Source organism: Cyanistes caeruleus, chromosome 3 (genome assembly GCF_971803275.1).
Source record: "Cyanistes caeruleus chromosome 3, bCyaCae1.hap1.1, whole genome shotgun sequence".
NCBI classification, from domain to species: domain Eukaryota; kingdom Metazoa; phylum Chordata; class Aves; order Passeriformes; family Paridae; genus Cyanistes; species Cyanistes caeruleus.
Window position 1 is genome coordinate 16,268,708 of NC_141703.1, and position 24,408 is coordinate 16,293,115.

Sequence of the window (24,408 nt, forward strand, 5' to 3'; positions counted from 1 at the left end):
GCAAATAATAGAAGGACGGGCATGTTTTGATGTCCCGAAAGTAAAAAGCTTTTAATACCAAGCAAAACAACAAACACATGCATAGAATCCAGACAGCAGTATGGGGAGCACCAAAAAGGCAAGGTGTCAGGGTGTTACAGTAATTTATATAAACTAAAGTAGGAGTCTGAGGGTGAGGGTCCAACCAGGAATGAGGATTAGGGATATGAAAAAAACTGTGGCAAATGTGAACCAATAACTATAGGGGAAACAACCTTCTAGCAACATTTACATTAAACTGTACAGGGGATTGTGTGGGTAATACTTTGCTCTCCATGACTAGGAAGATTTTTCCCACAGCCCTCAGTCAAGGTTTTCATCGACCTCAACACCCAAGTCTATCCAATATGACAACAATAGTCATTTTACTGCCTCGGTGGTCTAAGAATGGGATAATCTGTGGGCACAAATTTGTTGTGATCTAGTGGAAGACAATAGTTCTTGAAAAGATCAAGGAAATTATAACCAGATATATAACAAGTTTCACTTAGGCTGTGCTATGATTTGATTTGTGGTACCCTCTATGAGAGAGTAATGAATATTGAGAGAGTAAAAATATTTTGAAACAGACTACAGTGGGATCCACAGTGGTGGATTCCTTCTTCCTTTCATCCTTTCCTGCAAAGGTCAATCCATGGACTGTTCAGAAATCACTGTTGCCATGTGCTGTTCAGAAATATTTAAACCATTGCTGCCATAGGCTGTTTAACCTATTATAAGATTTAAGTCATTTCTGCCATAAATAAAACTTTTTGACAGATTGTTTGGCATTGTTTCAGCATAATTTAGCTCATGGGTATCCCAAATGTACCTCTGAGGAACCAGTCCATGACTGCCCTCTCAGATTCAACATTTTGTGGCTATCCCAGACCAGGTGGCCCAGGATTGCCCTCTTGGGACCTGACACTTTTCATATGTAAAAAAGCACCGGGTATGTTTTATGTAGTCTAATATTTAGTCTTCACTGAGCATGATGAAATACACATGTACAGTGGGGAGATGAAAAGAAGCTTCTGTCTTCCCCTACAGGCTAAGCTTTTGCTACAGATCTTGCTTACTTGCGGTTTTGGGATGGGAAAGGCACACGAGTAAACAGGAAATTACCTACCTACCTAATAATCATTAACAATGTGACCATTTGGTTGAATGTTATGCCAACTGAGTCACACTTGGAGACTGCTCTAAAGGTACCACATCACTGGGGAAATCCTCATACTGTTGCAAACTATCATTGCAGATGTATATTGCAGCTGCATTCCCCAAAGTACTTTTTTTCACACCTTCTGTAACATCAGACCTGCACATTTCAGCCTTTTTCCCATATACATTTTTCAAGCGCCGAGTACAGCGTTTCAAGGCTACTTAAAAGATAACAGCTGAAACCAAAGTTTTGTGATGTACATTTTCATCTCCATTTTCAAAGAGACCTGTGAGGTGCTATTGTTTAAACACTTAGCTTCCATGTCCTGACATCTTAATCACCTGATAATTGGACCATTTTAAAATGAAGTTGTGTTTGCTCTTCAAAATTTGTGTTCATAATCTGTGGCCTCACTTTTGCCTAAGGCTTGCTTTATCTGGTAAGATCCAGCCCCTGGATTCTCTTATGTCTTGAATCTGAAGTGTTGCAATTTTGTTTCCTTTTCCTGCTGAAGATAAAGCAGTGGTCTCTCCATTTTTCATCCCAGTTTTCTTTCTCTTACCCTTTTCTTACCTGTAAAAGCTGTGGGGCGAATCCAGCAGTTACTAGATTCTGGCAGAATTGTACTGGTGGGTACTTAAAAGTCAGTGATATTTTGGATAGACATTTTCCCTTACTCAATTTATGAAAAAAAATAAGTTGAAGAGAAAGCAGGATTAAATAGGTTTGCAATGTGTAATGTGCTGAGGGTGACCTTGGGAAATACCACACTTGGAGTCTGTAGATTTGATTTCACATCTCATTGCAAGAAAGTGAAGAGAACATGTGATTTAATTGCAGTCACGTTTATTTGCAGTTTCTATACACACTTTCTAGGTAATCAAACTTTTCCAACACATTTTTTGAGAGGGGTTCACAATGAAACTGTCACCGTTTTTACTAAAAATAAATACAAGACTTAAAGTGTTGCACAGCTCTAAAATATACAAAGGCTTGGATTTAATGTAAACTTTGAAAACATTTTACAAAAGAAACCATATTTGCAACAATTTAAAAAGTTCATATTTACAAATATTACAAAAATACAAAATGGATGCAAGTCCATAAACCATTGTCTTTTCTGCCAGCATGAACTGGTGCTAGTACCAAAATAGTTACACTGTAACCTTCTTAATTTTTTTTTTAATTCTTTAAGTCATAACCTACAGTATTTCTCTATCTGCCACCATTGCAGCAAATGCACTCTATCACTGACCTTTGGCAAAAGCAAACATATGCTTTATTTGCTACAACTATCCCATGCCCTCTATGCTGCCACAACAACAAAAACAGAAAGGGAAAGAAAAAAAAAAAAAGAAAAAAATAAGAAACAAACAAAGGGGAAAATGTTATTTTTCAGAACACAGATGTATAACTTAAGAAATAATTTTCATAACATCCGTGCAAGCAACACAACAGTAGGTTGAAATGACGGTTCAGCAGTTACCTGATGCACATACTGTACCCTGTCTCAAGAGTGAGTGATGTTCCCTTTGCTCTACCCCTGTCCTCTGGTGCCTTAATGGGACTCATGCAATGCTACAGGGCTCCCCTCCATTTGTCTTCCTCTGACTCCCACATTTGTTCTGGACTCTTTTCTTCATAGAGGATTTAGGACCTCTCTGTTTGGGTTTCTGTCTGCTAAATATAAATTAGAAAATTAAGCAAAAGGAGACTATACTTCAGTGGGATCATTCTGTGTTTGTTTTGTATGCGATGTATTGCCTCATCATTCTGGTAAAAAAAAAAACCCCTAGTGTATATGTATTTATTTAGGGTGTCTGTGAAATTTTTGATTGGTAAAAGTGGTATCATCAAAGTCAATTCAGCTGTATTCTCTTTACTGTTTTGAATGGCTATTTTAACTCAGGACTATTAAACATTTTGTAAAAGTGCTCCTGGTAAAATTTTTGTGGAAAATGACTGAAGATGACAAACTAAAGATTTTCTGTCCATAAACTAGCTTTGCTCAGACTTTTCTTATCTAAACCAGCTTTTTCTCTTTTCCAGAAGGTGATTTATTATATGCTAAACATTTCCTCTTAAAATATTCTCATTCATTCGCTTCACTTGAATTCAGACTTACTTTCCTACCTAAGCTACTAACGTGATAAGCCTTTTGTTTCCAAAACCTTTCTCCCATTACCTTTTACTATTTTAGATGATTTTGCAGCCCTTCAACTGATGGACCATCCCTCATCCCAACACACCTATCACCTGCACAGTGACTCTACCTCATCAACTGAATGCAACCAGGCTACACAAGAGGACAGTAGGAAACTGAATAATATATGTCTTGTGGTAAGCACTAGACAAAATCAGATGTGAACCTTCTGGGGAATAACATTTCAGATATGTTAAACTGTTCTGATTTGCTTTGACTCCTTGAAATTGTAACAGTTTTAGGTAGAACCTTCCTCTTTAAAACATGATCTGCCTTCTTTTAATAACTCTTAGGTTTATGCGTTACATGATTAAAAGGAAAAAAAACCCTCAAAACCCGAATTCATGCATCCCGTCTCTCAGTCCTTTACTTATGCTTAAAGCCAACTTTTAGCCGATTTCTTTATATCCAAGAATGCTTTTTCTGCCATCCTACTTGACCTATCCTACTGCACACTCCACTCCTCCTTCACTATTTTCTCTGCACTAACCTTTCCTCTTTTCCTAACCATATCCTACAGCAACCAATACCAACTGCATCAGTTTTGGATAAAGAGGGCCTTGTCATCTTAAGTAGCACAGATGGGGCTACATCAGTGGAAATTGTGGTGGCCCAAAGGAGAATCAGGCCTGTTGGTTTTATTCTGTTTAAAAATTAAAAGTATAAAGCAACTCATGGGTTCCTGCAGTTTTAAGATGAGAATATTCAACTAACTTCAAGTAATTCAGTTTTTATCTCCCTGCCTTCATTTGTATCAAAGCAGCTACTTTGATTTGTCTCCTTTCCCACCCCACCCCAATCCCTCACCCTGTTCTGTGTTTCTGGTAAACCCAGACAAGATCCCTACTGTACGTGGCTGGCAAAATGAACTGGAGCTTTCCCCTTCCCAGCTCAGCAATGAATATAAATAATGCATACACATACCTATTTCCCAGCTATGTTTTCACAGTGTCATTTTTGTAAATATTTAGGTAGCATGAATCTCATCAGCACAAAGAGAAAGCTTCACTGAAAACTCATTGCAGATATTTACTGATAAATCGAAAGCGCTTCTTGCATGCTTATAATTTATTTGTTTCCTTTACGAACCAGAAACTAATCGTGTTTAAAGATTATAGTTACCAGGTTATGACTGTGTTATGTATCCCAATAGCCTAATAGGAATATGAAAGTTAAGTACTGTTTCCTCTCACATCTGTCCTCTCTGAAGCAATCCCTGCAAGAATGAAGGCCCAGGGGAGGCTATGGGATGGGACCCTTTGGGGCTTTTCATCAGACCCAGCTTTGTTCTATCCGAATCACACTCATTTTCCCCACCAATCCTCAAGGTAACCCTCCCAGCTATGCTTTCCAGTTAGCTTCTTTGGAGCTGCCTTAGAAAGACAAATGGTTTCTTTAATCCTCTCACAGTCAGCCTTTCCATTTCCTTAACTAAGGTGGAAAATTCCTGCTTTCCACTGCTCAATGTCATCCTTCAGGCCTGTCACACTCAAAGTGGTTATTGGTGGCCATGTTTTATGTTTGATATGAAAATGGTATTCACAGAATACAGTTATTACAATTGAATTAGTTTCTCTTCTATAAACAAAGTTGTAATGCAGTAAATCTTTTGCCACATCCACTTTTTGATAATTCTATTTACAAATTTTTATCAAAAATATGATATTTACATATGTTTTGTTAATTTCTTCTAAAGTTTGTTTCAGCTCATTTTAGTGTAGAAAAATACCAATTCTCAAGAGCATTTTCTTTTTTTTTTTTCTTTTTTTTTTTTTGTTTTCTCCCTAGGGAAGCACTACGGTGAGGGATTTGTTTCTAGATGGGCAGCTTCTGGGAAAAAACCCCACCCAAAGTCATCTTTAACTCTATGGAAAGTGAATAGCCTTGAAATCTACAGTGACAATGGAAATGAGAGTGGGATAAATCAAATGAAGTCAAAAGAAAACAGAACAGACATAGCATATCTTCATCCTTTTAGAAAATGTAATGTAATAAATAGCTACAGCTGTAGTCCTTTTGTTTCCCCAGCATCTTCCAAACACAAACACATCTAAGCATTGATATTGCCCTGCGATTATTCTCTTTTCCTTCTTTTTTTTTTCTTTTTTTTTCTTTTTTTTGATTGCTACAGCATTGGCCTTTTATGTTGACATCCTTAAGAGCTCGAGTGGTGTTGGCAGCCTGGCCCTGGCACCCACCCAGCCTATGTAGAGCTTTGAGAAGACCGATCGTCATGGGGGCTGCCGTCCGAGTTCTCGGTCTCCCCCTCGGAGATGGCCTGCATGGGGGTGTTGTACAGCCTGCAGCGCACGCTGTACCGGCTGCTGCTGGCTGCCGGCGGTGCCCGCGACCGCCCCACCCGCGAGGATGCTGACATGGGGAAGTTCTTGGAGGAGAACCCTTCTGTGTTGACCCTGGGGGAGCAGGGGGAGAGCGGCGATAATGCGTCAGGGCTCGCTGTGGGAGGAGACTCTTCCATGCTTTGAAGGATGTCCGCCGTCAACTCTCCAGGAGACTTCGGCAAAATAGGACTTTTCAAAATTTCTGTGGCAGACATCCTGTAGCTGGAATCAGATCGGCTGCCCTTTTTAAGGAGCAGTAGCTTAAACTCCTCATTGGATGTGTTGGACTTTTTGGCATTCCTGTATATGAGCCCCGGGGACCTCTGACTGCTAATGGGAGTGCCCACGTTGCTCACTGGTGGCATGTTGCTGGTGGGCAGTGTGCTGCTGGTGGGAGGCTGGCTGCTGGTCCCAGACGAAGGTCTCAATCTGTTTCTTACAGAAAGGTCTCCAGAATCCTTTCTCCCAAGAACTTTCCTTTTTGATCTGTAAAAACACAAAGGAAAACAGTTTCATACGTTATTTTTGTAGTGCTTAGCACTGTTCTGGAGTTTAACAGATGCTTTCATATTAGCCAGAGTTCTTTTAATCCCTCTGTAAAATATTGGAGGCAATCAGTGATTCATGGCACTGAGCTGCAGAGTCCCTCTCAACATTACCCAGCTCTTCCAAGACAATGTATGTACAACCAGCTCTTTGTAAAGACAACAATGCATACAGAAACTTAGGTAATAACAATACGCAGCAATAATCCATTCAGATTCAGAATCTATCAGAAAATTTCAATTTCAGTTGTGATGCCAAATTTCAGCTGACTACAAAATACTCCAAAATTGAAGAGATGCTTTCTCATATCCTTCTCCCTGCAACAACTCATTCACTGATGGACTGGTAGATAGAACACAGGAACCACTGCAGGTAGTTTTCTTTGAAGATGTATGTTGGTTAGAGAGAACAGCCTGATGTTTTTATCTGTAAAGCATGCCCTACATGCCATGAAGATACTCAGGACTGCACTCCAGGCCATAATAAAATGTGTTTTAAAGCTGCCTTTTAGAAAACTAAACTGAGTTAACTAAAGAATGTAATTTGAGGACAAGACTTAAACATAGAATAACCATCCTGCAGCTATTGTTAGTGGATAACTGTGCAGGGATGCATGTTACCATTTCCCATTGCTGCAAGGTTAGGTTACCTGTGAATGACTGCAAACAGATCCTCAGTAGTGCGGGGTTTGTTTGGAGACACAAAGACATCCTCAGTGTCAGCCTGTGACTCCTCGCTCAGTGGAGACATGATGGACTCATCACTTGGAGAAGACTCTTAAAATGAGAGAAGCCACATTATGAGTCAGATTCCACTGCACTTTGCAAGAGCATGGCCAGTTGGAGGCACCAGCTCACAACTGAGTGGGTGATACCACTACACAGCCTTTACCCTCTAATCTAAAAGTCATGTCTGTTCCATACCAGAGCCCATAAAAGGAGCACTGAACACAGGACCTCCCATTTACAGCATAGCTGTGATAATCAGACTCTTCTGTACCCAGGGCCAATGCTCCTCCCTTTTATCTTTTCAGCTGAAATACAGCACAAGGGGGGAAATAAATATCAGAAATACAGTCTGAATACTTTGGAAAAGTGTAAATAGCTTTGGGCTGGCTGGCCAGCTAACAGACATAGGGGAGTCCATGCTTAAACCCACAGAGATAAGCTGATGTGCCACTCTGCTTTGACTCCACCACCACCCTGTCCAAAGCTGTCTGTTTGGATATGACACAGAAAGAATTTCCAACTGACCTTTCAGTGAAGGCTCGTCTGTGCTGCCCACTGTCTCGTCTGCCCTGCTGTCATCAGAGGCACTTTTGGTTGAGATACCTGATGTGATATCATTTTCCTGCTTGCAGCCCTCTTCACTGAGTGAATCCACTGCTTCCATCTCTGCTTCGTAGCTGATATTCCCAGGCACATGGTGGCTTACATCGGGTTGGTGCTTTAACTGATAGGTGATGGCCAGTCCCTCAGCCTGAGCCGGGCTTTCATCCACAGGCCCAGCTTCCACCTTCCCCTTGCTGCCTGCGGAGAGCTCTTGCTGAGCCTGCACTTGCTGAAGGTCGTGCATTGTTTCTGCTCCCTGGGCAGGTTTCTTTGTTTCATCATCACCTGTGGGGACAGCTGAGCCCTTCTCAAAGCCATCCATGGGGATGGCACATGTCTCATTCAGAGAGCTTTCTGGTAAGTGTTCAATGGCCAGGTGTGTTTGGTCCTTCCCAGGTTTGATTTCAACCAGACCCATGCTTGCTGAAGTTACAGCTTCTCGCTCACAGCTATTCTGCCCACCAAAAGAGGAGCTTTTCTCTAAAGGTGGCTTTCCAGGGCCTGCTTCTGCTGGGGAAGTGTCAATGTACAGCATTATGGCCTCATCTGTAGAGTACTGGCGTGATACTGGTTTCTTAGCTAAGAGCGGCCTCATTTTGCCTGGAGAGACCTCAGTTGCCATCAAGGTGGACTCCTGTATGCAGAGCAGGTCTGGGGTGCTGCCTTTATGTTTCACTCCTTCAGGCTTGTTGACTGCCCGGAGGTGGACAGACTTGAGAACGGAGGGTGTGATGGCGAGGGCAGAGGGAGGGCTGGGCTGCAGGGCTTCCCCGACTGCACTCTGCTTGCTGTGGCTAAAGGTATGCAGCTGGTGCCTGTGAGCGAAGGGCTTGCTCAAGACATTGTGAAGAGCACTTAGGTCAAGGTGAGTAGGAGGTATAATTGGAAGTTCAAGGTCTTTGCTCACTGAGGCGGTGCCATCTTTTGAGAGTGGCTGCTGCAGCGATGACTTCCTCTCTGGAACTTTTGGCTTCCTCTTGCTCCCCCCTGGAGACAATGGTCCTGAAAAGAAAGCTGTTGGAAAAGAAGAGGTGGGCGTCTCTGACTGGCTGGAGTACCCACTGGAGGGTGAGGCTAACCCTGCCAACTTCTCCGGGGAGGCCAGCTTAAACTCATTATCAACAGAGGGGAGGGATGGGGTTGTAGCTCGTGACCCAGACTGAGATGTTTGGGATTCAGAGCTCTCTGGTGACTTGATGCACTCTATGACTGTAGTACCCGTAGCAGTGCTTGAATTGGACAAGGACCTGTAAGGATCACTAGATTTCAAGTCATTCAGAAGCCAGAGGTCTGCATAGTGAGGTTGTTCAGCACCTTCATCTTTAAAGGAGGGGATATCAGCGGTGTCAAATGGAGTGTCCTTTAACCCACCATCACCCTGGTTTGGCCAGGGAAGCTCCTGTTTGGCTGGCAGGCTAGGGCCTTCCGCTCGGGAAGGTGTGTTTGAAAACTCAAGGGGCAGCTTCATTTCCCTGGCAGTGTGAGAGACATGCTGCCCACCACCGATCTTTGGTTCTTTCTGGTCAGGAAGGTCGGTGCTGCCCTCTGATTTCCTCAAAGACGAGCTGCGTTTTGGTGGGGCTGGCTTTGCCTTTGGTTTCTTCAGTGAGATGCACTGCCGTGCCTGCCTCCTGTGGCTCACACACTCCTGCCAGGCACAGTCAGCTAGGCTGGAAGTCATGCTCCCGGTCTGACCGCTCTCGGAGCCTGGGGCTGCATAGTTGCAAATGTAGCTTTTATTACCCTTCAGACCGCAGTCAAAGTGCATGGAGGTATAGTATCCTTCAGTATCCACAGAGAAGTGTGAGCTAGTGTCTGCCTTGTCAGAGGGGGTCTTTTCGAGGAAGCTGTCATAGGTGGCCATGCTGGTAAAGCTGGGACATCCCAGGCTGTCCGCCTTCGGGCGCTCAGGGCTGAAATCCTGGCGACAGGAGGCATCATGGTGATGGTGCAGGTAGTTCCACTCACTGTCGCTCGTGTTGCTGTTGTTGGGGTCATCCAGTAAATCTGCCACAGTGGATGTGAAGGAGCTCGCCCTGTGGCCCCTGACCTTGTCTGTATGGTCACCAAACTGCTCTGTGATGAAGACATTGGAGTCCTCGTTGGCATTGGGAGCAGTATTGAGTGACAGCTCGGAGTCACAGTGTGAAGAGCCTGTTAGCGGAGGAGAGGCAGCAGGAGGAATGGTTTCAGATGTCTGGGAGGGACAGGTGGAGCTGCTCCCACTCCAGTTGCCACTGGAGGACTGGTGGTCATCTTTCTGGTCCATGTGGCTGCTGAGCAGGACTCCTGCTGTGGAGATGGAGTGAATTGGGCTCCCGAAGGTGTCTGAGTTAGATGAAATTTCACAGCTGCCTGAATCGACCATCCTTGACAGCCGCGATCTCCCCCTCTCGCTGATGCTGTGTTCAGGGCTATGCAGGTGCTGAGGACAAGTTAAACCAATGGGCTGACACTCCTGTGAGCCCTGCTTACTCAAGATCTCCTTCCCGTTTTTCGGGATCCTGTCCTGACCAGCTAGGAAGTGCTCCACTTCATACCCTGCACTCTTGGTGGTGGCATCCTGATGGCCCTCGCTGGCCCGGGCGCCCTCGCGAGGAAGGCTCCGCGAGCGGATGCGGTTGCTCACAGCAGCAGCAAAGACCGCATCCCCGTTGTCCGCCAGCACCAAGATGTTGCCAGTGGAGTGGGAGAGGGAGGCAACAACACTCTGCCCCCGCTGGGCACGGATCCGTCGCCGGGAGGGAGCAGCTATCAGGATTTCTTCTGTCTGGCACTCTGAGTCCCGGGTCCCCAACCTCCTGTTGCTGGAGCCAGAGAATTCTGGGTTTGTGTGCACAATCACATTGCGCTCTCTCGCCACTGGCGACTCGTCTGAATCTAGGACACATGGAAAGCTGGGTGAGTGGGAGAGAGCTCCACATTTCCCGGCAAGAGACAACCCACAGAGCAACCAAGAAGCATTATCTACTGTATTCTTTATTTTTTAATCTTTCTGAGCATTGGACCAAATTTGAGTTTAGTTCTTAAATTCTTATATAGAATTTATAAGGCAGACCTCCTGCCAAAGAGGGAGGAAAATTCTCCTAGTTCTGCAACATGACTTCTGCAATGTGTTTTCAATGTAGAGCTGAGCTTGCTGTGCTAAATTTTAAGACAAATACTAAGTTTTCAGTTTTTTATGACTATTTCAGCTACTTAAAGTTTTCAGGAGTGGCCGCTGGACAAAACACTCCATAAGCTTCTAAAAATATTTCTGTTTCGCCTACCTGTCTGTTCAGAATTTCCATTATCTGCTTCTTTACTATCAAGAATATTTGCAAGACAAAAGGATCTTTCTTTCATTGGTTCTCTGATTGCTTATTCCTTATGATAAACACATTTCTTCTGCTTCCAATCAAGTTTCATGGCAACTGACCAAAACACCAGAGCCATCTTCAGGTGCAGATGAACATTAAGAAATAACAATTCTGTTTCGTTTTGAGTTAATAAGAATTTCACATTGAATTTGCCCCCAACAGAGTTGCTTCTAATTTACCCTGACAAAAAGTGAGATAATTTGGTAGATTTAAGGCAAATATTCTTGATGATAAAGAATAATAGGAAGGAATCAAGGAGTGTGATAAATAAAATGAAAGTTTAGCAAAGCCAGCAGCTTTGCAGGGTACCAGCAGCTGTATCTATGGTAGATATTCATCCACTCATCTAAGTTATCCAGCTGTTGTGACAACTCATCATCACTTTGTGGAGTAACATCTGTCAGTTCTTTACCTTAAGCTCCCCTGATGCAAGAAAAAACTTTCACTTAATCTAGTTACTTTTTATGCACATTAACTATGGGTTCATAACAGAAATAAAATGAAAAAGAAAAAAAGAACTGATTAACATTTACACAATAAGAGCTGAACACGTACATCTATATTACTCAGTAAGGCCCCAGTCCTTCAAGGCCATATGGAGTAATATAGCTTTTCTTACTGTAGTAAATTAAAAGAACAAAACATATCATTCCTAGACTCCACAAGCATTTACACTTTCAAGGTTTTGTTTCTTTGGAAGGCTAACTACCAGCTCATATCCCTGCAATTTAAGTTGGTTAGAAAGCTATCTATGGAAGATTTGTATTTATACTACACCTATTTCTTGTTGCACTCTTCTGGGGATGCCAGAGATGGTTTTCCTCCTCCTCAACTTTCGTCTCCGCTGTAGTACAGATTGTGAATGAACAAGAGAGCAGCGTATACTAGCCTCTCTGTCAAAACCAACTCCTGCAACCCATAAATAGGTCTCATTAGCCTTTAGAAATAGTAAACAAATTTTCATGGCTGGAACACAGTGGAGGTATGTGAGCTTGGATTAAGCCTGTGAATAAACATAAGGGAGCCCTTATGTAGCTCTTATGTAAATTATATCACAGTATATCACAGTTTTACATCTAATTCCAGCTCCCCCTCAGCAGCCTGGTCTGCCAAAAATAACAGAAGGCATGAAAAGAAAAAGAACAGAAAAAGGAAAGAAAATAAAGAAGGCGAATAGAGAGCTCTTGGTAGCAGGGCATCTTTCTTATAGCTATTTATCCATCTGTCATAGGGACAATGACAGTAACTTGTCTGCAAAGCATTATCTGTTCAGCTGTAGCCTGACTTATTTTTAGCAACTAAGTGTAAGAAAACATTTTAAGGTTATAATGCCATATTGTAGTAGTTGGGTGCTTCTTAGGAGACCAATATGCCAAGGGAGCTAACATTTCAAAAAGGAAGGAGACAGCTAAAATGGGGCCAAGTCACCATGCAAGTTTAGAGAGCATTCTCTGTGACAATGACACATGACTAAGAGTGACATTACTGGGGAGCTGCTATTTACTTGCACACATCAGGAAGTGGCCTGATTTTCCCATGTGCACAGCGCACAGTGGGAGTCAGCTCAGGTCACGCAATCAAGATCCTCTGTTTAGATTTAGAAGCTCAAGTTCTTGAGTATGTTTGTTTATGACCACCTTCATACAGAATAGGTGAGAATTCAGTTTTTTCTTTTATGTTTCCATGGCATTAGCAAAGGGAAGTGTCTTTCAGTGTGATTGTACACTGTTTAACTCAAAAACCCATCTGCACTGGCTTTTTGCACAACTGTACACTAACTCATGCTCTCTAAAGTTGACATGGGACAGGTAGGAAAAAATGTGCCAGGTCCATAAAAACACTAACATAAGGATTGCTGGTACAGTGGTTTGTAATCTTAAGAAAAACGAACAAACTAAAGCAAACAAAAGGAAAAAAAAAATCCTGATAAGAAGCTCTATTTTAATAGCGTATAATTATAGAAAACATAATTATACACAGACATACACATACATATTACATTACGTAACAATGTAAAACATTAAAAAGTAACTTTCTTGTAAAAGTTCTTCTTGAAATCTACTACAGTGAAATAGAGGCTTCAGACAGATGTCCTGTAACCACCAATGCCCCTGGAATAAGCAGAGGAAGAACTTTCTTTAATATGGAACAAAAGTGCCGTAAACTCCAACAACAATCATTTTCAAAGAAGTGAACATTTCTCAGGGTTGGGAGAAGCTTAAAAAACAAAAACAGAGAACTAAAAGCAAACTCTTTGAAACAAAAAAATCAATCAGCATCATTGCTGGTTTTCCAGCAACTGTGAGTTAGCTGAACATGCTCTGTGTGCCAGATGCACGGGGGTCATCTCCGAGAGGAAAGTGGAAGAGGGTATTTCTTCCCCGTGATGCATACAAATTATTCCCATTAGTGCTAATGAGAATGATACACATAAACATCCAGAAGATTACATACCATTCTTGATCTGTAAAACTGATCAGTGGAAATTTGGTTCCAATGTATGGCAGGTGGAGTCTAGGCAAAAATGGCTATTACTGGAAACGTTAACATTGGTCCCAAACCTAACTGTCCTCAGGCTGCACTAAGTGACAATAGCCCTGTTAGGAAGCCTGCACTGGTTAGGGTCCTATATTGAAACAAGAAGGAGCATAATTTTATCACTAACTTTACCTCATGGAAATACGCCACATTATCTATGACTTTCTGTGAGTTCTGTGGGAACCTATGACCTTGACCAACTGGCTCCCAACCTGCAGCCCAGCAGGGTGTATGCAGGCCATTCTGCCACCCAGCTGCCTGTCCTGTGGCCAAAGCACTGTCCTGGAGAAAGGGACACCCACTCCTGGCTGCCACCTCCCCAGGGAGGCAGAGCTGGTGGCGCTGTGCAGTGTCACTCCTCTGCCAGGACAGAGGGGAACTGGCACTGTGCTGCTGTCACTGGGAGGATTCACGCAGCTGATGGTGGAGCACATGGGGACTTGTCACTGTGATGCTGTAAGCCCAGAAGCCTTGGTTGTGAGCTGAAGCTGGACTGTAGGCATACAACCCCCTCCAGCACCACGGTGAATCCTACAGCTCGTCTTGCAGGAAGGTTTGTGCACCACTGATAGACATGGGGAAGAACAATGGGAAATGAGGGGCTGTGACCTTACCCCAACCCGCCAGTTTCTGGGAAAATAGAATTAAACACAAATATTTTCTCTGGCGAATGAAGGTTAACTGAAAGCCCCCTGCTTTTTTCATGATTGTTTACATTGAAGTCTATAACTGTGAAAGTTAGCCCACTTTATGCTCTTAAGTTAATCAAAACTTGGTACTTGAAAATATTTTTGAGAAAAACTCAGATCAACTTTATGTTTACCATAGCCCTCTGGAAGGAAAGAAAGAGAAAAAGAGAAAGAGAGAAAAACAGCCTGATTTTTGATTCTGAAAATAAGTAATCTATCACATTTAATAAGTGATATACCTGCTGCTTCTATAAACAAGTTCTCCTTCAAATAAATCTAGTAAAATATATTCAAATGTTATAGGAATAAAAGAAAATGCCATTACTATACCTTCAGCATAGCTGCATGTAAAGAGATCTCAGAGCGATGGTTTGCATGCTACACATTCATGCCTTGCATGTTTAAAGCACTGCAAATAGTAGCCTACATTCTCTAGTTTCTCTTCTCCTGCTACACATGATAATCATATGATTAATTTTGGTGGCTTTCTGCATTATTTCAGTCAGCTACATTCAAAAAGTTATTTGAGGTCTTTGTTAATACAGATTGTAGGTTATATACACAACAAAAGTACATTGTTTATACGGGGAACTAGGGTTATGTTACACCATATAACATGACTCTGAAAATACGGGCCAAATCAATCCTAGATGCAGCTTCAGCGACTCCAGCAGTCACACATAAGGGATGAATTCAGCCCACTGTCTTTCAGAAAGTAAATCTTCAAGCTAGGGTTTTTGCCCCCAGACTGCACAATCCCGTGATTTCAAATAAATTAAACAAAATCAGTACTTGACTTCCCTTGAACCATGCAATAAATACAAAAAGAAATAGAAGAGATTTGTACCAGTGACATTGATGGGGATAATGCAAGAAGAAATCACTTGGGCATCTTGTTTCATTTTCTCCTCTGGAGTTGGGAGAGGTAGTGCTTTACTCCAATTGGTTTGTTTATCCAGTGTAGAAGGGATATTATGTATTGGATTTTTCGGCCTCTGCCCTAACATGACATCTGTATCTTCGTCCTCTGGTGGATGGGACTGCAAATGAATACATTCAAAATCAGTGTCTCCCAATCAGGCACACCAAGCTAATTTTGAAACAAAGCAGACACACAAATCAGAAATCAATTAAAGGGATGCAGGAGAGAATTGTTCTAGCTAAATCACACAGCACCAGCCATTCTCCAGTGGAAACTTAACATCCTGCTAATAGGAGAAAAACGTCTCAGCATACTGTAAGTCAGCACATTTACAGTGACATTTACAGGCCATCTCCTCTGTCAGAAGGGGCACATCTTGCATTCGTGCATAGCCATGGCAAGCGTGTCCTCAGTTACCACAAGCATCAGACATGTGGGTTCTCATTTGCAACTGCAACTGGCTTCATATAACCATTCATTCAAGCATCAGAAGGTCCAAAGTTTCAAAGAAGACCCCTCCATACTACAGAATAACCATTTGCATTTCATTTTGTACAAAGGACAACCAAGAGCAGACCATAGTACAGCCATCCAACACCTGTGCGGTGAGAAGTGCCAGGTGTTGACAGTGCTGGGGCAGGGAGACAACAACTAAAGAAAAGAGTAGCCAGCACCAGGAGAAATTGAAAAGGTTGTTTAGAAACCATGCATATTTTTATAGCCTCCTACAAGAAGTACTAGATGCTGAAAATGAAGAAACAGAGAGAAAAGTAAACAGCATGGAAGAAACACAGACGGTTTGTTTTGTTTTGGAAAAAACAACAAATCCCCCAATACCCTGTCTTGCAAAGAGAAATAAAGCAAGTGCGTTTTCACATGGTGTTGGCTGCCAGCTTGGGTCTGGGGGGGTCTCTTTGTTTGCAAAAAAACCAAAAAACTTTCTGTTTTGTTTGCAAGGACAGAGGGGAGAAACACTTACCTTCATCTTCTTCTGCCTATTTTTCCTCCCTTCTTCTATTAATACATTCTTCTGTAAGCTGTGATAACTGTTTGGTCAGCTCAGGACATCTGTCTGCCTCTCATTTTTTTAAAAATGAAGTGAAATCCCTTTCAGACCGGCTTTCTCCTCAGTCTTGAATTCCCAGCTGCTTAACTACCAGCCTTCCCTCCTTCATGCAAGCTGTTTACACTTTATTTGCCAGTTTTAGTTTCAGTAGCAAACAGGGCAAAGATGAAATGTTGCTCTATATTGCCATGGCAGAGCATCGAGCAGGTGGGTGTTGAACACCGCAGGATCATGCCCTGTCTGCCATTGTACTTCTGCCATTCCTCCGCCCAGGCTCCTCACAAATCCCGGGGGAATTAACCAGCTCTGGCTTGCCAAACAGCATTTACGTCCCAGCCCAAAAGCATTAAAGATCTTAACTCTGCAGCTATTTAAACTTGGAGGGCACTTACTTACCTCGTCAGTGTCACCTCCTGCAGCACCCCCAGACCCAAGACAACACACGTTTCCTCTTCTCCCTCCCGCAGAAAACCCTCTTTTCCCACGTAGGATTTCAGTCAAACATTGCAGCCTTCTTTCTGCCTGCAGCTTTTGTGCCGATTCCCGGCAGACGTGAATAGCTCATATAAACTTCAAGCACAAAAGACTTTGTTTCCTAGGTAACTGCCCCCCCCACCCCGCCCCAAGTTTGATGCATGCATGCAAAAAAACCCACCCTTGCACACACACACAGGCACGTGGGGACACACACACACACACACACACACACACACACACACACTGCATTTGTTGCCGAATTCATCCTTCCCTGGATGACAAAGAAGTGCTGGACAAAGTGGGCGAAGCAACCCTGGCTGCCAGAGCTCCTGCTCTCCAAACAGTGGCATCACCAAATGGCCAGAGAATAAATACCTGCTGTCCGTGTGGCATTGTCCAAACCATTTCTTACCATTTTGGAAAAAAAGAAGTGGGGGTTGCAAAACATGGCAAGAGAATTAAATGCTATTGCTAACGCTATTGAGCCTGTCCGAGTTCAGGCCTTTTAACAGAGTGATAGGGGGAGGCAGCTTTGTGGCCTTGAGATCCTGAAACCCATCCAAGGTGTGAAGAATGAAAGAATGAAAGAAGGAAGGGAAAAAAGTTATTATTGTGCCTTACTGAATGAGAAAAACAGAAATGGCTTCTTTTAGCGCAGTAAAGTTAGCGAGTAAAAAGCAAGCAAGAGGAAGGGTTAGGATCTGGAAGGGAGAAGAGTGAGACAGGGCTGTTAATTGAGGATTGCTTGTTTTTCCAGTACCTTTCTACTCCAGGGGGTCATGTGGCAACACTCAATTGGGGAGGGCGAACGGGTGCTGTTAAACTATAAATGTGAAATGTGGGAAAAAAAAAAAAAAAAATTAAAATTAAAAACATACACAAAACAATTCTTGTAAAAGCACATAATTTTTGTCTGGATAAATTAGCATCAGAGCCAAAATGAGCAGAGATTTTCACCCAGTTTCCTATTGATGGGTTTATTCCCCACAACAGATTGGTTTGGAACCCTGTGAAGTCAGTGCTGATTTTGCTTAGTTTGGATTAGCTTAGCTGGTTTTGGATTAGACAAACGTGAAGTGAAATTGGTTCAGCCTCCTTGTACAGACATGCTTAAATTGTCCCAAGAATGCCTTGTATTGATTTGGTAACTCATACTGGTCTGCCTGGAGCAGAAGCAGTGCAAGATACATATCCAATTACATAAATGTAAATTATTTCATAATTTAAGGGACCTTTTTCAATTATTTCTTCAGCTTTAAGCAAATGGATATAAATAATGACGCCGATGGTGATTTATCAAATACATTAATTGCTATGTGTTTCTGATGATATCACAATTTCTCTAAGTTTGCAATCATTGTGACAGGGTGACAGTGATCAATTGGCTTTTTGTCACTTTTTGTAACACTTGAAAGGATGAATAACAATTGCCAGAATGTCCTGGGTCTTGCTGAATCCCTACACCTCCAAAATCTTCTTCTGTCAGAAACTGTGGTTTGTTTGTGGCAACGTCCAATTTTCAAAATCAATGAGTGAAGGACAACTGACTTCTTTTGAAATAGGAAATAAAAAAAAGAGATAAAGAAAACAGGTCTGTTGACAACTCTGGAAATCTCTAGCATGTGTTTCTTGGTAGGGGTTATTATTTCTCCATGTATTAGTTAGTAGGCTAATAATGCCAAATAATTCTATGAATGTTTTTCCTCCCAGTCATTATCAATCATTATCAACACTGCTGTGACAGATGGACAAACCTCAGTTTGAAAGATTCTGCATTATATAGTCTCCTCTCAAGACAAAAAGTTGTAGTGAGTCTCAAAAGGCCTCATCCTGCACCTTGTATATTTAGGGCTCTTCCTAGATATACAACTTCTGTTTTTCCCTGGTTCCCATGTGCTCATGGGAAGCCTCCAGATGAGCTGTCCATATGGCTTACAGGAGACCAGAGCAGGGGAAATGTTCCTAGTGAACATTTCCAGCAGCTTAGTTTCTGCCCAGACAGTTCTCCCAAGCTGGAAAAAGTACTTATCTCAGGTACAGGACCCCTCTTCATGCAATGAAGGCTGTGGAGGTACTGAATACATCAACAATTTGTCTGCTTATTCCTCAGATACCTAAGGATGACACCACGCTTGGTCCTCTGATCAAGTTTCCAGTCACCTGCTCTAAGCAGACAGTCTGCAGGTACCAGGATGCTTGAAATTCAGCTTCCTCATGGAAGGTCATAGAGGATCTCTGGGGATGGTCAGGACACAGGGAGACTAACGCTGCTGAGGTGACAAGAGTTCAGAATATAAAAATCCTTGCAATATCCCACGGCCTGTGATTGTCAGTGCACAAAGATATGAGGACAGGAGGGACCCCCTGCCCTGAGCTTCAAGCACAGCTACATGCACAAGCCACTCAGGGGCAAACCAGTCCAGGAGAGAAACAGCAGGACCTCAGCTTTGGTCTTAGAGAAAGCAGTATGGGCTACAGTCAAGAAAAGCAGTATGAGGTTACCCATCTGTCTGTCCTATCAGTGCAGCACCTACCCTACCTCACCTGTGTGCCACTCTGCCAGGTGCCTCTGAGAGAACACCTGTCTGCTTCCATGTGCCTACAGCCATCCTTTGATGTGCCAGAGGCTCAGGTCCCTGCTTAAGCATGGCAGGACAAACCTCCTAGGTAAGTTCCTATCATTAGAGATAGGACAGAAATGAAGGTGACCAGCAAAAGTTCAGTTTCTGCTGTCACAGTTGTGCTCCTGAGAAAGCTGGTGCTACCACTGCCTTGCCAAGGGGTCCTGAGGTCATTTAGTGCCTGTTTCCATGTGGTGCCTATTATTGGGGCAGCTGAGGCATGCTGGCACAGAGCAGCAGCCTCAGCATTTCAACACCTCCATGCTGGGGGAGGCAGTGAGCTGCTGCTTTTCAGAAGTTCTCATTCACTCAGAAAACCAGAATATCTCTAAACGTCCTGAGTAAACACATAATTAAGCAAGAAATTATTATTATAAACCCAAGGCTGTTCTGGTCTGATGGGCAAATCCGTAGTTAGGCAGTTTTAAAAGTGAATTTCTTTTGTGTGGGTGTGCTTTGCAAACAGAAACAGTGATAATCATTCTGTTAAATACAAAGCCAGAATACTTTAAAAGTGTGCATTTTTCTTTAATGGGCTAAGATTGCTTTGAAACTAAACTGGTGCATAATTGCTTGAATGGGGAATTGTCACTGACATTTGTGAACATTTTTATTTCCTGAGCTATCCCATCAACCTCATTTGCAGAGATGCCATTGTGCTCCTGAAACTGCCTTGCAGTAAAAATCTTGTTGCATATGCACGTGACTTGATTTCTCAGTGCTCCATGTCACTTTAATGTGAAAGTCTTTGGTTTCTGTGTGCTACAACAAAATAGTCATGTCCAAGTCTGACTAGTCAACAGAGCTTCCCCTATAGAGAAAGAGATAGTGGCTCTGCTGAGGAGCAATTCAGCTCACCTTCTTTCAGCACTTGGGCTGAGATGAAGCACCCCTGAACACTCACCCTGATTTTAGGAGGAGCATTACTAGAACATATGATGAGTCAGGACTCATCATTAACCATTTTAATGAATTAAAACCTTAAAGTATCATCAGGACAGTGACAAAGAAGCAAATCAACAGTTGACAAACATGCCAGCCTGGCAATTTATGAGTCTGTCCCATTTATTGTGCCAGAGCTGGGATCTGGAGAAGGAAATGAATGGGTCAGTAACAGGACAAAATTGCCACATCTGCCCCTCTTCTCTTTTCCATCACCCAAAGCTCTGAGACACGACTGGAGTTCAGCATCTTCAACATATAGGAAAGACTGATTCAAGAAGCATAATTTGTGTTACATCATGTACCTAGCCTGCCTTACCTATAGTGATTACAGGAGATTCTGAGATTTCAAAGTTAGTGCACAAGGCCTATGGAACACAGTGCAATGGTGATAGGAAAAACATAAACCCAAGAATGAAGAAACAATTTTTCCTCAGTTAATTAAAGAATGATAATGCTAAAGTCTCATCAAGAGCATTTATCTTCAACACATTTGTTGAATTTAGACATGGCTGAGTTGATTCCTTCCCCCTCAGCTGTGTTTGATCAGGCAGGCAAGGTGTTGTCTCACAAGAGATTTAGGTGGCAGAGTCACATCCCCCATCAGCACAGGGCTGGCACAGCCTTGTTGAGGGCAGGAGGTGGCTGGTACACGCTGCTGCACAGTGCTGTTCTCCAGGGGATTATTTCTGACTCCTGCTGCCTAAAAGCTGCAGCTAACAAAAAGCGTAAGTGTTCAATATTGTTTCTGACTTCAGGCTTCTATTGCAGTAGGTGGAGGAAGTTTCCCTCCCAGGATAACCTTATGAATGTCATGGGTGATATTCACCCAAGCGGAGCTGTTGCTTCAGCATCTGCAAGCTTTATATATTCTGTTGTCTCCAGCAAACAGAACATATATACAGTTTACTTTCACCCTATGGAAGCATAGAAATAAGATGAACAGTACATCCTAACATCTCATTTAGGAACAGTCATTCGTGCACTAAAAAATCAACATGTAGAATAAATATGAACTAGTGTTTACTCCCACATTCACATGAGTACAGTACTGACTCCTGGGGCTCTGAAACCTCTGTGTCTCCCTCCCTCTGCCTGTGAAATGCTTCCTTAACTCACAGCAGTTAAAGAAAATGGTATTTATTTACATGATAGAAAAACCTGAAGGTCTAGAGAAAGTAGAAGAAATACTAGTAAAAGGGTACCAGCTTTCCAGTATTTTCGGAACACAGTTAATTAGAAATTCGTAACTGTACTGCAGCTTTCTTATACAGTGAACTGATGGTGAAGAGAAAATAATGGGAATATTTCTGGCCCTGCTATTTTTGCTGCAAATCACAACCCTTCTCACCTGCCTGCTCCCAGTGTTTATATATCTGTATGTTTCATTCTCCTCAAGTTTTTATTTTATCTTCTTGTGGGTGTTTTCTTTTCTTTTGGAGCATCACAAATGCAATCAGCTAAAGTACTGACAGTCCTTTAAGGATTAATGTACGGCTCCAGTGTTTTGACAAGGTAAAGACAAAACTAAGACATGTTTTGTGACAGAAGTCATAGCACATGTAGCATTTCAGCAGACAAAGGTACAAAATAAACATCCCACAATACATGGTTGTAGGTATTAGGCTTATTGCACAAATGGTGCTATACAAGTTCATTTTGATGAATAAAGTCAGGTAGGTTTCATTTCTAACAGCTTCAGGCAGGATTTGCATGCAAAAAGTGCAGAGCCCGACTCATGCCTGTCCCAGTTGCTTTTTACTGAGGCTTCATCTGGCTTCAGCACAAAACTCTGTGAAAGTTAGTATATTCAGTCATACTTCCTTCCCTTTGCTGTACAAAGCACCCTAAAGCAAACCATTGGAATAATTCTGAAATGGCAAGGAGATGGAATAAAATTACCCAATGCATTATTTTCCCTTCACATTTGCTCTGGCCGAGGCCTCAGGGACAGAAAAACCCTGTCTGGAGAAAAACCTCCTGCTTCTTGTCCTTTAGATTCCTGCTCAGATTATAATTATGAATAAACTGACACTGAAATTTGTGCAATTGTGAGCGTAAATTTCCAGATACTAAATTCCTTGCTCCATCTCCTTGGTTTCATTATAACAGCTGAGCCACGTGGGAAATGAGAAAGTGTGGTCCCACAACGTTCTCAACTGGAATACAGAAATTTCAGAGCCTTGCTGGCTTGGGGAGACCCAAGAAAGAAAAAATGCAGAAAAAATGAAAGAGAAGTCTGAAATGCAGTTGGAATGACACAGCATCTTCACACTCAGTGACTGGCCACAGCAGTACTACAGGCAGGGTTGTCATGGGAACATGTGTAAGAAATATTTTCCTCATTTTGGCAAATCCGTAACTTTTTCATACTCTTCTCAGATTATTTATGTTGTGGGTTGGGCTTTTTCTTCTTCTTCTTCATTGGCAAAAATGCCTGAATGAATGATACTTCTAAATGTGTTTGGTTGTATAATTCTTTAGTGTAGAGAGCAACTAAGTATACCAGTTTTTCAGCTTTAAAAATAAATGGAATGGATAGGAAAGTTAAGTCATGTCTGCAAAACCATGGAGAAAGGAAATGAAAAAGCAATGCTTACTGTTTCTCATAGCCTGAGAACCAGAAGGGATATGATGAAATTATGAAGAATTGAGTTTGAAACAAACAAAATCTAGATTTTCATACAGTTTTTTAAAGTCATTGTCACAGGATGCTGTTGAGGCTCAAGGTGTAAATTTGCTAAAAAATAGTATTAAACAAGTTTCAGAGTCAACACAGAGAGGTTCTTTGGTGGCTATTATTCTGTGTTTGATCTCTGGCCCAGGAACTCTGTAACTGGTTTCTGTATGAAACTGGAAGGATAAATTATGGGACAATAAACAGCAAAAACTATGCCCTGTTCTTGTACTCTTTCCTCTTTTCCAAATAAGGGAATTTTCTGTAGCAAGAGTAGACATGAAAAAGCCTATTCCATTTCTATTTCTGTACTCTTTCTCCACAACAAAATGATCTCGTGATGGAACAGTCCCAAATGTCTTTCCAGACCCATTTACACTGGCATTACTTGCTTTGAACTTGAATTCATTTGTCCTTTCTTGGAATCTGTGGGACTTTGGCATCTTTCTCCCTGTAAACGGAGTTGTGATTAAGAGTGAATCTTCATCTGTTGTGATTGATTTTCTCTAGTTTTTCTATACAATAGGCAAGCTCATAGGAAGAGCTCATAGCCACCTAATTGTTAGCAGTAGCCAAAAGGTATACACATAGGGAACCTTGCCTCAGATATAAGTGACCTGTTTTCTCAGTAACTTTCATCAGTGGTAGTTCCCACAGGTCTCACAGTTGTAATTTGAACATTCCTCAAAATCAAGTTTCTCATTTGAGTATCTTAATACATGGATTTAACTTAGATAGTCAGTTTGGAAAAGTCAGACCCTGTAACTTCCAAAAATTTCCCAGCTTCTTGTTGATCTCTTTCCTAATTTAAAAGAAACACAAAAGGGGGCTCTTTTGGTTGTGTAGTATTGCTCCCTTCGGCACCTTCCCAATGCAGCAGAAGAGTGGAATACACAACATACTGCTATGCCAAGGGTAAAAATTCATGTGGATTTAACATCTTTACTTCATTGATGACTAGATGACACCATCAACTGGAATCAGTTATCAGACATTAGCGGCAGTCCCTGAAGCAGATAAACTTTTGCAGATGTTGGTAAAAAAAAAAGCTTATGCCAAAAAGAGCAAGCTGGCCAATAACAGCATTCTCAACTTTCTCTTGTAATGGTATCATTACATCACAAAGTCTGGCACAATATCAATTAGCTATTCACTGTTGCAGTGTCTTGTAACAATCTCTGATTAACCTCTGCCAGACAGAACATTCACGTGCAGCTTCATCTGGCCTTATTCTCTTTCAATTTTTAAGTTGCCCCATTGACACGGGGTTTTCTCAGAAATGGGTCAAGGCACTTTGAAGTACTCTGGGTATGATGTATTTGCAATTTCCAAAGCAGAACATTGCCAGATGCCTTGAAATCAGTAGAACAACAGCCCTCCAACAGCTCTTGTTTGCTTCTCCGTAGGGGAACACTGAACCCAGTCAGCTTCCAAAAGGAGGTCTGATATGGGTGGGCACAAAGCTTAATATTTTCCTTCTTGAAAAGAAAAGGGTGGACTCTCAGATATAGCCAA

The 24,408-nt window shown here is 42.2% G+C and overlaps 1 protein-coding gene across 4 annotated transcripts in view; it reads right to left on the reverse strand.

Annotated features, from left to right (window-relative positions):
* Window positions 1-2,009: 2,009 nt before the first annotated feature.
* NHS (NHS actin remodeling regulator) overlaps window positions 2,010-24,408 on the reverse strand; it is a 246,541-nt gene continuing 224,142 nt past the window's right edge. For 2 of the 4 annotated variants that reach the window (XM_086879993.1, XM_023918429.2), the window contains exons 4-9: window positions 17,414-17,476; window positions 15,036-15,228; window positions 11,739-11,870; window positions 7,525-10,482; window positions 6,921-7,047; window positions 2,010-6,211 (exon numbers count right to left, since the gene is read on the reverse strand). In XM_086879993.1, coding sequence (XP_086736119.1) covers window positions 5,587-6,211; window positions 6,921-7,047; window positions 7,525-10,482; window positions 11,739-11,870; window positions 15,036-15,228; window positions 17,414-17,476 — 4,098 coding nt within the window. In that variant the 3' untranslated portion in view covers window positions 2,010-5,586. The remainder of the gene's footprint in view (window positions 6,212-6,920; window positions 7,048-7,524; window positions 10,483-11,738; window positions 11,871-15,035; window positions 15,229-17,413; window positions 17,477-24,408) is intronic. The other 2 variants (XM_086879995.1, XM_086879994.1) reach the window with 2 other exon arrangements.